Genomic DNA, 14,327 nt, shown 5'->3' on the forward strand with positions numbered 1-14,327 from the left:
TGTCTGTGTTTCAAGAATGTCACTACAAGTGAACAAATGCTATATTAAATATAAAGACTTCTAGGAACTTAGTGATTGCTGTGAAAAATAATGTTTACTTAAGTAAGCATCACATGCAGTGAAATTATGGTTATAAAATGTGAAGTGTATTATTTTTTAATACTTAAAACAGTTTAAGAAGCAAGAATAGTAAAATCTTTAAGGATTAAAGATCTTTCAGAGTGTATTAAAACCTGATTATCATGATGTCTTTAAATCAAATTCATAATCCAAGAAAAAAGGACATTCCTCTCCATATACCTTTCTTTAGACCTATCAAGTAGTTCTATGCTAATGTGCATGGGGCTATGAGAATAAACTGCAGAAAATGTATTGCTGTTTGGGGTTTTTTGCCTCTGTGACAAATTGACTTCTTGAGAAATAATTACAACTGTAATTAAAAATAAATTTCTAGAATAATGGTTTCTAACTGGTATGTGACTAGTTGATCTTTCCTCTGTTGTATCTTTACTTCTTGAAGAGCCACTCAGTGCTGCTGTAACCCAAGTATCTCCAGTTCTGTCTCCGTAGCAGCCTGGTTGCCCCTACCCCCTGTAGCTTCCGTCCTGTCCTGCTGGGGCTGCTGCTGCCTCGCGCCTCATGCACACCCACCCTGGGAATACCACTGCTGCTATTTTCTTCATCCTGATTTCTACAGCATCATTGCCATGTTTATCCCTGCCTGCTTTTTGTACAGTCTCAGTCACACCGATTGCTCTGTGTCTTCCTTTGCTGAATTTATGACCATTGTTGTTGCCTCTTTGTGAACCTGGCACTACTGCAGTGAGCTCCTGCTAAGAAGTCTGTCTGGACCTAACTGCTTCCATTTGGAGCTAGCTGTGCCTAGTCATGTGTTTACAGGGCTACAGTGTAATCTAGATTTACTTTTGGACTGTTTGTCTGGATTTCTGTTGTCTGGATAGGCAACACCTCCTGCATACTGCTGGACATCTGAAAATTCTCAGCGATGGCCACTGTGTATGAGTAAATTGGTTCTAAAGCCTGCATGTAGACCTGTCCAAAATGCATCTAATCAACTGTACACATCGTATCAATCAGCACTGCAGCCAATCTGATATATCTTTGACAGTGGTATATGTGCTATGTTGGACGAAGCCTTGGTTGAGATGGTTTAGCGTGAGGTGTCCCTGCCCATAGGTGATCTTAAGGTCCTTTCCAACCCTAATTATTCTATGATTCTATGATTCTGAAGAAATGTGAGAGCTTTAAGAATAACCTAATAGCTATGGCACTATACTGCCTTTTATTACAATAAAAACTTGTTAGATGTAAACCGGTGTGATAGATCTTACCAGCTTGACTATTACACGCTGTTTCCTCTGAAAACACTGGTTTGTTGCAGTGCTCTCGGAGCAGCTCAGCAGAAATATGTAAACAGCCCAGTGCCGTTGCTACTAATGGTCAGAGAACAGGCTGCAGGGTGTGCTGTCCGACTCGCTGCTTCTTTCTGCAGGGTGGTCTGTAGAGTGTGCTACGTTTAGCTTGTTAACAATATGGAAACACTGGGATCAGAGCCTGCATTCTGTTGTTCTCTCGCTCTGTCAGACAAGTACCATCCCAGTTTTAGAATTGCAAGGGAAGTTATAGTTCCTAATATTGTACTGGAAAGATCACTTAAGAGAGATAAAATTGCAGATGGCTTTTAGCATTCTGACTCCATGTTCACTGGTGGTTTTGTAGAGTCCACTGATGGTTGATGTGCTTTCTGAGAAATTTTTAATCTAAATGTAAATTTCTATTATTTAAGAGATTCACATCTGATAATTTTCCTGTGGTAGGAGTTACCAGGCAGGAAGTCTTAAAAGTCAAAGGATGATATACTGAGTTGAGGGGTTTGGACATGTCATTGTCATACCATAAAAAGATCTAAGGGAGAGGGGAGATGCCATAGCTTTGATGTACCATACCTTGAAATCACATGGAGAGCAGAAGGTTTAGACTCTGCTGCAGGCTACTGCTCCAGCTCATCTTTCATTAGCTACACTACAGTTACTACTTTCCTGTGACTTACAATTCCCTGTAGTACAGCCTAGAGGTGGCTATCCTGCGGAACTTGCAGGTAATTGAAATGGTAATTTCCTTGTGGCTTAGCAGGCAAGAAATCTAAAGAGTGAGTATATCCTGGCCTTTATCACTATGTGACTGAGCAATAGCAAGGACATCCATGCATCAGTGCAAAGACCTGATTGCTGATGTGTGCAGATACAAGGAATTTCAAAACTAACCTTTCGAAGTTTTGCTGTGAAGCTTTCCTGGAAGACTCAGAGGGAGGAGCATTCACAATCCCTATAGTAACAAAACCATAATGAATGTTTATTTTAGGCAAAAATATTTTTCCTCATAAACATTCACTGGGGTTTGTTAATGCAGCAAAGCTTTCATTGTCTTTTTAAAAAAGATCTCTTTTCTTTTGACTTTGTCTGCTTGCAGCCTTTTAGAACACATTTTCATTAATCTGTTGTCTTACGGTTTTGCTCTGTGAATAAAGCTGGAATTTCTAATGTTTAAAGGAAGGGAAGACAGAAGTGTGGATATTCTGTATTTGAGAGGGACAGTTGTTTTAAAATGAAGATTGGAATTCCATTTCCTTTTCGCTATGATGGACACCTTTTAAGATAATGCCGGATTTTGGCTCTGAAATACATACTGGTTTATGCAGATGGAATGAAGGTTTACTAAGGAGACCAGAAAGCCATCTATTGATAGCAACTTTTGGTCCCTACCAACATGGGCTACATTTGAACTGATGACCTGGAGGTGAAAGGCTCTGTATACTATTTATCTGTCTCCTGAGCCGTGGATAACAGAAGTTGACAAGAACTATAGTTGTGAGAGGAAGTAACTGCGGAAATCTGTTCTAAACAGACACAATTGGCTGGACAGAGTTATGGAAGGTTTAAAGTCTTAGCTGAGGAAGCATGAGGGAGGGGTGTGGTTTCTCTACTGCTCACCAAAACACCTACTGGGGGCTATGCATTTAGACTGGACTATTTCAGTCTTTATTTTTTGGTCGGAGATAAGGCTATCACCTGTTTTATAGAGCTCTGTTACCATGGCCTGTGCATTGGAGAAAGTTCCCAGTTGCTTCAAGTGATTGTGGTCTAATTGGGAATTGTTAGAACCAATGTTTTTGCAAGTCTCTTCCACAATAAATATTACAAGAACACCCAAACCCACCATGCAATGAAAATAAAAAATCCACCTGCTAAGGTTGTTGCTGAATCTTCTTGAATCTACTCTGAGAAAGACTCAAGAAAGAGTATGGTGCTTCAGAGGGAGCTTTTTGTCCTGAAAGCCTTGAATTTGTTTTCTGACCTTACTGTAAAATTTCTTCTGAACTGTGGGAAAGACAGAGTTGATTAGTTATTTAGGTTACTAAGTCTCACTGAGACAGTCATGCAGCCTTTCTCTCCATGAACCTTCCAAGCATTCAAATAAACCTGAAAACATACAGGATGCAAATAGGAAAATCAGTGATTTTTATAATTTGGTTCCACCTGTGTCTGTATGGAATGATTTCAGAACAGATAAAACCAATGGTGTTTTGGTCTTCTGCATTGTTCTGGAACTATGTCAAAATGAAGCATCAGCTGTAAAACAATACTTCCCAAAGATACCATGACTCTGGCAAAAAACCACATCAAAACATATATTTGATACTGAACTGTCAGTTGCTTGATCTCTTGCCACACTCACAACCCCATTCATTCAGTAACTGCTGTTTTTAAAAATTCCACAAATCTTGTGTGTTTGTGTTTTTTTTTTTTGTGGGTTTCTTTTTTGTTTTGGTTTTGGTTGTTTTGTGGTTTGTTTTTTTTTTTTTTCCACACAGCAACTCTTTAATCTGATTTTCAGAAATATTGAGCTTTTGACTCACTTCACAGAAGTTTCAGAGTTAATAGTGCCTTGTTCTAAGGTCGTGGTGCTTTTGGGTAGCTAATAAACTTGTTATGCTGGGGAAGTTTTAAAAATTACACTTAGAATTGTTAAAGCAACTAGATTTAAAAACAAAATAAATAAATAGTTCTTCCTGCAGTGAAAGATTTTTAACTGCATTTTCAGTATATCATCTTCACCATCTATGAATGTGAATTTCCTGCAGTATTATTGAAAAATTCCAATGAACTCCCTTAAATTTGTTTGGGGTACAGAGTTGTTCAGTATAAAATGGTTTTTATATTTACTCAACAGAAATGTAGTAAGCAGGAGTATACAGCATTTGCCTCTGAGGGAAGCACAAAAGTTGGAGAACACTACTATTTTTTCTCTGTAAATTAAGTTTGTTTCTTTAATTAAAATGAGGATTTTCATTTTATCATCTCTCCTCTTGTTTTTTTCAGCAGGACATTTTGGGACATGACTATATGTTTCTTTACTCAGAAGGCTTATGTACAAATATGTTATTCTCAGTAAAATTTACAGCCTTTTAGTTAATCTTGCTCCTGTCCTGTGTAGCTTCTCGACTGCTCTAGTTTAAATTGATGGGGCTTTTTAGTAAGTTATGGTATTTCTCTTAATTGCCTCCAAATAACACTCTACTGATAAAAAAACTTGAAAGTTCTCTCTGTCATTTAAAATATAACAATATTTCATGTGCACTAAAGTAGCAGTCACTTTCTTTTGCTTTTGGATTTTTTGTGTTGATGTTTCAAATTCTGATTCAGACCTAACTATTATTGGGACTTAGACATTTTGTAGAACGACAGCTCAATTTTAGGATAAGATGATTAAAGCACTAATATTAATTTCTGGGGTTTGTTGGTTTTGTTTGGGTGGTGTGGTATGTGTTTTTCTCCTTTTAATATTTTTATTTCCCCCTCCCCGCCTCCAGTCCTGCTTGCTAGTTTTTAAAGTTTCCACTGTTATAGTTTGGAGATGTTAGTAAAATCCATCTATCCATCTTACAGTTTTCTGGTTCTGATGACAAAATAGTTCAGTTCTGGATAGTCTTATCGTATGACCTCAACTGATGTTTCAAACTTGCGTCTTTAATTTCAAAGCCTACATTGTAAATTTTGCATTGAGGCATATATTCTTACCAGATGATTAACTCAGAAGAAGTGATAGAGGACTCCTATATTTCTGTGGAGAAATAACACTGAAAATATATTTTTAACTCATTTGTAGTCAAGTGGGCAAATTTCACCTATATAATTGATACTATATGATAGGAACTAATAATATTATTGTCAAAATCTTCAGCATTGAGTTAAATCTGTGGAATGTTTTAAAAGCATAATATACCAATACATAATTCCATTAAATGATATGCAAAACTTTTTAGTTTAAATCATGACCTGCAGATGACCTTCAAATTAATAAGACCTCAGTGCTTAATCAGAACAGATGTTAAAAGGGCAAGGTCCTGAGATCCATATATATATAATTAGTAAGGGACTCTAGAATGGATTTTAAATGGATTATGTTAATTCTGATCTTAGAGACAGCAGTCAAAAACCTTCCAGATGAACTAACAGTGTTCTGATAAGCTGATCCTTATAATTTAAATAAAACCCTTTTATACTATTTTGATGCTATTATTCTGGGTTTTATTCCCCAGAAGTCTCACCATGTGGCACTCCTGATCATTTACTATTTAAAAAAACAAAACCCACACAAATAAAACCTCCAGACCCCCTCTTATCTCCAACATTCCGGATGCCTTATGTATATTTTATATAAAGCAAGTATATAATAAACAAAAGCTCCTAATTTACACTTGAAAACTCTATTTGCAGTCTCCTGAAAGCAGTTGTGTTCTGGAATAAAAGAGATTTCCCTCCACCTCCACCCGCTTTCCCCCCCATCCTCCAGCTTTGAAATGTCTTTATTGAGAAAATTCAAAAGAATATGTTGATTTCAGAGTGGAACAAAAAGTCACAACTGTAGTATTAATAATTTATTAATTCTTGTGTAAGGAAGGGGAGCCAGCAACTTGAATTTTATTTCACTTCGAAAATATTTACTCACCATATCAACAAAGTAATATTCAGAAGCAGAACTGCAAAGGACACTTTTCCAGATTTTCTTGAACATTTGAAGGGACTTTGCTCATATTCAGCTTTTTCCTTTCAGAATAATTTGGTTATTTTCCAGTACTGATTGTGTAGGACTTTCAGGAAGAAAAAGGAACTAAAATTATACCATAAAAAGCTAAATAATGGGCTAAGGATATTACTCTGTATTTGTGAAAAGAAAGGCTTGAAACTATCAGAAAGTTAATTCAGTCTGATCTCAGGTTTTCTACTTCATTCAAGACAAGCTAGAAGACATCACTTCTCCTTATTCTGTTCTAATAAGCAAAACTAAATACATTTTTCCAAACGCCACCTGGGCTGAGTGGCTGGTAAGAATGCCACGTAAAGGAAAATTGTTGTCACATCCACAACTAACTGCTGTCCTATTCATGTTTTAACCTGTTTCCTGTACCTCTCTTTAAAATGTAGTTGACGGCATTCCTGTACCTCTCTTTAAAATGTTGTTGACAGCAAAGATTTGTTGATCATAGTATTTCTGTTTATTGCCTTCTTAGCTTAGCTGTCTTTCTCAGAATTGGCTCACTTTTATTTTGCTTCATCTTTTCAATAACGTAAAAAGTTTCTCAAGCATTATTCCTTAAGAGCCTGTGTGACATTTGAAAATGAAATAGAGAAAGATATTGGCTTCAAGAACAGGCATATAAGAGTTTGATTCAGCTCTGAACCATCTCCATGTGCTGTTCATCTCTCTATAAGAGGAAGCTTAGAAAACCAATTTCCCTCAGTCAAAATTTCTTTCTTTCAGTGTTTCTCTACATCAACTGAAAACATAAAAATTTTGGTTATATGCTACAGGCCTGAAGCTGGTAAATGGTTTTAGCAAGTAAGTCTTGGCCTCACAATCCCTGTAATCTGTGAGAGTACTGAAAGTGAAGACAGGTAAATAACTGTATTTGGTAGCTTTCTGATGTCAGAACTGAGTCTTTTTGTTTGTTTGTTTATTGCAGTTAAATTGCTTTTTACGCTTAGTTCTGAGTATTTAAACTCATTGTCCTTTGCATGAAATTTCACAACATAGTTATAGCTGTACAACATCTGTATAGTGTATGGACATGGGAGGTACCATTTCTTGGTGTTTTATTTTCCCCCCTGTCAGACCGTATCTTCCGTATTTCTGCTATATATAAGTCTGTAGGCTGACAGAACATGAAAGAATAAAGAAAATTATGGAGTCTTTGTTGTTTTGTTGTTTTTTCTTCTTAAAAAAAAAAACAACCCAAAACCACAAACCTGGTTTTTTTTTTCAAAAGAAAAAAAACCTGTCCTTAACGCTTGTTCAGAGTAGTCATTTTCTTGGTAGGATATGCTGTATTTTGTCAGAAAAGTAAAGATTCGTGATTTACAGCAAAGTATGCACTGTTGGAAAAAATATTGCGTGAGCTAAGTGTATACATGTCTTTTCCAGCTAAGGATGGTGGAAAGAAGGTGGGTGTAGATGTGTGTTACATGTTCACATGTAATCTGCCTAAAGAAGGCACATACGTGCAGACACACTTTAGGAAATTTTTCTCATTGTTTGGTGCATGTACTGCAGTGTTGGGTGACTGGCAATTTGTGTTTCAGAAAAAAGAACTAATAAAATATCCAAATAAATTCAAGCTAGAAGGGGAGGAAATTGTTATGACTTCAGTGCCTCTATCTTGCAGGATGCTTCATGTGGTATTAGGACTCAAGGCCTGATTTGGTGGGACCATGAGCAACCTGGTCTAGTGGAAAGTGTCCCTGCCCATGGTACCAGGGTTGGAAATAGATCATCTTTAAGGTCCCTTCCAGCCCAAGCCGTTCTATGTTTCCATAATTCTGTGACTCTATTGATCAGAACAACTAATACCATAGGAACCTACTTAAAATTTTGACTTGACTGAGCCACTCTGACAGTTCAGTTTTTTTCCCAAATGAAAGCGTTCTATGAATCACTTATTTTTTTTTATTTTTCTAAGAACATACTGATTTCAATAGATGTATCTTGATCGCATGCCTGTTATTGGTATCCTATATTTGATAAATATTTTATTAAATTTTTTGTAAGAAGCTACATAATTTGATTTTGTAATCGATCTCTTTATAGATACTATTCCGCTTTAAAAACAATGGAACAGCTAGAAAATCTGTATCTTCCTAGAGTTAGCCAGTACCGGTTTTGCCAGATAATGATAGAAAATCTTCCAAAACTGCGTGAAGAAATAAAAGAAATATCAATGTCAGATCTAAAGGATTTCTTAGAGAGTATTCGAAAGCATTCTGACAGAATTGGGGAAACTGCCATGAAGCAGGTAAGATGATCTAACAGGATCACTTCAGTTCTATTATCTACTGAAAATATCAGTGTTGGTAGTCTTGGGTTAGCCCAAACATTTATCTAAGGATTATCATCATCATCACATACACCTTTGAGTAAAGATGAACTGTGAAATGCTTTACTAACATCTTGGATAACATCTTCTAGACATGAAGTTGTCAATTCTAGCATTCCCTAGCTGACACAGGAAGCAGCGATGTGATGCCTCAGTATCATCAAACTTTCTTTCCAAATTTGTATCTGTGTCCTAGACAAGAAGTAGTTTCCTCCCTGGAAAAGGAAGGAGAAATGCTGTATATCTCAAGTTACAAAAAATAGTGAAATACTTCAAGTAGTCAACTCCTAGACTCAGCAGCTACTACACCAAAACAAAGAGCAGCCTGTCTGGCCAGCTGGCAAAGATGAGAAAGACTAAAAGAAGTGTTGAGATAACTACCTAGTTCTTTCTAAAGTACCACTAATGCAGAGGACTGAGGTGAGAGCCAGGAGGATACTGGGACAGCTGGAGCCCTTGCCTGTTCCATCACAAAATAATCTGACACTGGGTGAGCTTTAAAGAAGTTAATGCTTTTTAAATGTATTTGGAGAGCAAGTGAAGTTTTTTTGTTTTTTTTTTTTGGTAGATTGCAGGTTAGGTTGCCACTTTATCATCTGAGGTTCTTGTAAAGAGAAGTATTGATTATTATAAATGAAACTTGATTGCAAGATTATACTATGCTATCTTGCATTTGTTTCAGTAATAGGACAGCATAGTGCGTTTGGCTTCTGCAGCTGGCTGTTCACTAAGGCTTAACAGAAGACAACAAACAAATAGCTGAAAAATCATGATAACTACTTCATTGAAATATTGTTTCTCTGCACTTTAGGATCAGGAAAATTACAGATTACTTTTTTATTTTTTCTACTGTTAAAATTGTATTTTGGGGATTAGGGAAAAATTATGCAGAAATATGGTATTGGACTCATTTATCATTCCAAAATGATTAAAGACAAAATAATTGGTGTAGGCTAAGGACACGCATATGTCTTGCAGTTATATTGATGTGTGTTCAGTAGCACTACCTGTTTTTCATGTCATAGCATATACTCATCAGTGATAAAATTTGCATTACATCCCTCTTTATTGGTACTACTCTTAAAACAGGCTCAGCAGCAGAAAACCTTTAATACCTCTCTTCAGAAGCAGAATAATGTAAATTATGGTCGGAATATGCATTTAGGTAGAAGCAGAATTCTGGAATCCAAGAATGAAATTACATTGAAGCGAACGTTTGAAGAAGATGATGAACACGAAGAAGAGGTAACTTTATACTGAATCATTATGTCTCATTTGAAGTGAATTTTGTAGGCTTATTGAACAGAATTTGCAGTGTGCTGCCTGTAGATGGTCACCATTAGTCAGGAAGAGCCAGAGGACACCTTCAAGTGGCACCAGTCTAGATTAGCATTTTAAGGGGAAAAAATACTGCCAAAATATTAGTTGTATTAATGCTAGCTTTAGCATTATGTCTGGGGATATTAGACTGGATAGAATTTATATTATTAGGGAGTTGAGTTATAATTTACATTACACATTACCTGCCCACTGTAAATGGTATGTGGCCCATTGAATTATTCTGCTGTTGCTAAAGCCAGCATTCCTATGTTGAAGACTTCAGCTTGTGTTAGATCTCTTTCAGCTACCAAATATTTAGTATTCATAAATTGAATAACACAGTGAATATTTAGACCTTTACATCTGGTACTTTGAAAACAGTGAAAAGATTCCAGTCTTATAACACAAATAAAATCTAGTACTGTAGTACAAAAGGGAGGGGAGAGTCAAGCAATTAATTTGCAAGCAATTAATTTTGTGATAGAACCTATCTATCTTGGGGTCCTTATTAATTGGACAAGTTCTGTTGGTAATGTATCACATTTTGAGATTGTATGCTTTTTATGCTTTATTTACTTTTATTTTTCCTTTACTTCTTTAGGTGTTAACTGCCCAAGATCTTGTAGACTTTTCTCCAGTCTATAGGTGTTTGCACATCTACTCTGTTTTGGTATGTATTAAGGTGACCTCAAAAAGATATTTTACTTTTTGAAGTTGTTCACTTCCGTATTTTTAAATTGTAATAGTTTGCAAGCAAGCATATTGCTTCTAGTAGTAGTAATTCTGGGTGAACCAGCTGAGATGGGTAAAGTATGGATACTCAGGGCATGACTGCATGTTTTATTTTGTATGCCTAATAAGGGACACACAAGATGTTAATTACTCAGTTGTTCTTAAACGTATACGTAAAATATGCATGTCTGCCCGAATAGTGCTATTACTGCTTTTGCAGTTCCCCCAAGTGTTCCATGTTACCCAAATGTTTGGGGGGATATGATCAATATTACAAAATGTGGGAATATTCAGTCTAAATCTTTTGGAAATTGGAATAGTAGAGCAAAACAGCAAGCAAAAACTGGAGATTGTGACAGGTTGTGTCATATTTTACATCTCCATTTTTGGTGTGGATTTGAGATCAAATACACTTTTTCACTTATGTCAGGACTGAGTAGAGATCTGGCATTAGAATTAGAATTTAGTAATAGCTTTACACATCTGAAAACTGCATTGACTATTTAGGCTGGAGGTGGATGGTTAGTATGTTTGATCAGTATATGTTAGTAGCACACTGTGTAAAGTTGTGCTGCAACTGAAAGTGTTCTAGTAAATTTACATATCAGTTTCAAGTGGGTTTTTTTTTTGGTTTTAAGCAAAGACTCTTTTTCACTTTTAGATTTTGTTAGGTTAGCAGTATTTCTAAATACGATGAAATCGTCATTATAAACTTAAAAACTTTCCTCTTTATATCTTATAAAGGAGTTAGGTAAGTAACAGTCTTTGTAATAATTTGATTTGAAGATTTTTTTTATAAGTCCAAGTAATGGAATTCTAAATACCACTGGCCTAATAATAGGCTCATGAAGTTAAAATAAACCTTTCAAAAAATGCTAAGCTGCTTTATTCTGCTTGCATACAAATTACATTGCATTCGTAGGTAGATGAGTCAATGAAATCAACTGATTTCAAATGAACAGATGGTTTCTACTGAATGGTCATCTTAATGAGATGAGTAGGATGTTACATGAATTCCTCACAATGTAATCATTAGGCAGAGAGGGTATTGTATTTTAAGGACCATGATAGGAGAAAAATCCAAATCCACACTTATTATGTTTATCAATTCCAAAGAGAATAAGAAAATATTAAATCTCATGTGTTTTTTTCCTCAGGCAAAACTAATGCGGGCAGTGTTCAGACATATCATATATTCATAAAAATGTTTTGGTGACTTAACTTTACAATACAACTTTACATTTAGTTTCTTCAATAATGCAGAGAAACATTTTAGGAGGCAGTGGTTTTCAGTTACAGAGTAACAGGTAATATGCCTTTAATATAAAGACATAAATATTGTTTAAAATCCATAATACTGTTTGACAAAATGTAGCCACATGAGCAAAATTCTCATTTACAGTACATCCTGTAGGCTACTTTAAAAAATAAAAGGGTGATTTCTGCATATTTCATGCACACAAAACTTCACTGATGTCAGCTGGAGGTCCTGTGTGTGGAATAAATGCAAAATATGTGGCTTAGTTTAAGAGAATTCTACCCTTAATTTAAGAAGTGCCTTTTTCATACTGAAACAATGTTCTTGTTTTAACTACTTTTGTCTTCATTTAGGGTGATGGAGAAATATTTGAAAATTACTACAGAAAGCAAAGGAGAAAACAAGCAAGATTAGTTCTGCAACCGCAGTCAAGCATGGTAACCAATACTTTTGGTTTTGCATTGACTTGGGTTGTAGCTGATTATGGTATTTTTATTCCTCAACTTGTTTTCTTTTTCACTGCAAGCATGAAACAGTAGAAGGCTATAGAAGATACTTCAGCCAAATTGTAGGGTAAGTTTTCTAAATGAAGATTTATTTCAGTTTTACTTAATTCACCCCTGTTCTCCTGTGGTCCAAAAACTTTCTTCTGCAAGATTCAATTTCTGCACAGATCGTGTGGGTGGTTGTTGCTGGGACTGAATGGGGAAGAGCACCCAGATCCTGAGAGTATAATGCCCCACAAGGACACTCCAGCAGTCTGGGCTCCAGCTGACATGAAATAAACTTTCCACGTTTTGACTTCATGCTGGGCAAAGCAGAACACCAGACCTATCAAAGTGTAACTGCTCAAATGGGGAAGGATTTGACTACGTGTGTGAAAGAGCAGAATTTGCTCTAATATTAGAAAGCAACTTAATAATTTAAGCATTATTTTGGTTTAGTTTCTTTGTAGTAGAAGACCACATTTTACATGTAACCCAAGGATTGGTAACAAGAACATATACTGATGAACTCTGGAACATGGCCCTTTCCAAGATCATTGCTGTTCTTAGAACACATTCAGTAAGTGAGAAGTTTTATCAGTGTTGCAGTTTAAATCCTCTTCAGAGTTCTGTATATTTAAAGCTGGAATAGTAACAAAGTGAAAAATTATACCCCTCTCATGTCTTCTTTTCCTTGTGATTAAAAATTGCTCAGATTTGGGAGGGAGCCTGCCAAGCTTTTGTTTTTCCCAACAGTATCAGGCTGTGATCCGCAGCCATGGGTTATTTGCATAATCCTTCACTGATTTACAACTCACTGGGTCTTCCAAACCTTCTCTTAGTCCAGCAGTTTAGAATATGCGGAGTTAATCTGCTGTTATTATTGCAATCCGTCCTCATTAGTCTCAACTGACCTCTTCATTAGATCAGATTGAATAGTTCAGCACTGAAAGCACCACCAGGAAATAGTTCCTAATTATCATTTCAAATGCAGTGTTTCCAAAATAAACTTCACCAGCAAAAAAAACCCTTGGAGCTATCTCCTCAATGCTATAGTAGTAATATGTTTATGTTGAAATAAAGATATTAGAAAAAATCTCTATCAACTGAGTATTTCAGTGCATTCAAAGTGTCTCCTAAAGTTACGTTTATGCCTTAGTTCCAATGATGCTGAATAGCTGCATGCCGTTTCTTATTCCTCTGTGAAAACTGATGTATACCATTGTCACTCTGACTGATAGTAAATTGCTTCAGAGTTTACTATTGGTATAATTTTTACTATCAGAAAAGTAGAAGAGTTTTATCTTTCCCTTTTTAATATTTGCTAGTAGCAGTTCATTTATGGAGGGTTATTTTCATTTTTATTACAGTTGATCTTTGATTCGAGGAATATTTTACATTTCATATATACTGAGGAAAAATGGGGACAAAGTTCACATAATTTTATCATAGGACCTTTACTGATCAGTGGTACACAAGATGTTTTCATAGTTTTTAATTCATTTGAGGGGATATAGTCAGCATTTTTTTAAGCTAAATATTTTTCAAGTTAATTGTCTATGTATGGATTTATACAGTGAAGTAAGAATATGGTAATTTAAGGAGTAAAAGTAATGTAATCTCTAAAGAATTCTTCAAAATCTTCTCATGTAGTTGATCACTAATTCTTCTCAAAATGTATAACTCTCATCAAAATTAGTTCTGTCATAATCTCATCCTAACATAATCCTAGTGCAGACTAAGTTTTAGGTAATTGTATGTTGTCTTGTGGGGTATTATAAACAGAACCCTTACTTTAATAAAGTATTCTAAAAGCAAAAATTAAAGAAAGGTGGATAGACTCCAACCAATACTGTATTCTTATGCTGCTTTAGATTATTCTAATACAAAAGTTTTTTCATTATCCAGTATTGCAAATAGCGAAGCTAAGGTGAAATCCTGAGTTGTATGGTTCTACACCTCTGAAAATCAAATTTAAGTTATTTAGTAAATTACTTAGTCTTGACTTTTCACCATCAAATTTGTAATTTGAACTTATTTAGAAGCTTCTAGTGTTTTACCCATACAGCTGGGAGACTGT

General features: G+C 35.6%; 1 protein-coding gene across 10 annotated transcripts in view; it reads left to right on the top strand.

Moving 5' to 3' along the window:
* The window catches only part of EXOC6 (exocyst complex component 6), a 92,839-nt gene that overhangs the window by 22,337 nt on the left and 56,175 nt on the right, over positions 1-14,327 (top strand). For all 10 annotated transcript variants that reach the window (XR_008971337.1, XM_057402322.1, XM_057402319.1 and 7 more), the window contains exons 6-11: positions 8,167-8,371; positions 9,542-9,697; positions 10,374-10,442; positions 12,116-12,199; positions 12,289-12,335; positions 12,707-12,827. Coding sequence is in view for 9 of the 10 variants with exons in the window: in XM_057402322.1 (XP_057258305.1) it covers positions 8,167-8,371; positions 9,542-9,697; positions 10,374-10,442; positions 12,116-12,199; positions 12,289-12,335; positions 12,707-12,827 (682 nt within the window). In the remaining variant the exon portion in view is untranslated. The remainder of the gene's footprint in view (positions 1-8,166; positions 8,372-9,541; positions 9,698-10,373; positions 10,443-12,115; positions 12,200-12,288; positions 12,336-12,706; positions 12,828-14,327) is intronic.

Source organism: Pezoporus wallicus, unplaced genomic scaffold, assembly GCF_028554395.1.
Source record: "Pezoporus wallicus isolate ANWC-B61680 ecotype Strahan unplaced genomic scaffold, APGP_CSIRO_Pwel_v1 contig_6787, whole genome shotgun sequence".
Taxonomy (NCBI): Eukaryota; Metazoa; Chordata; class Aves; order Psittaciformes; family Psittacidae; genus Pezoporus; species Pezoporus wallicus.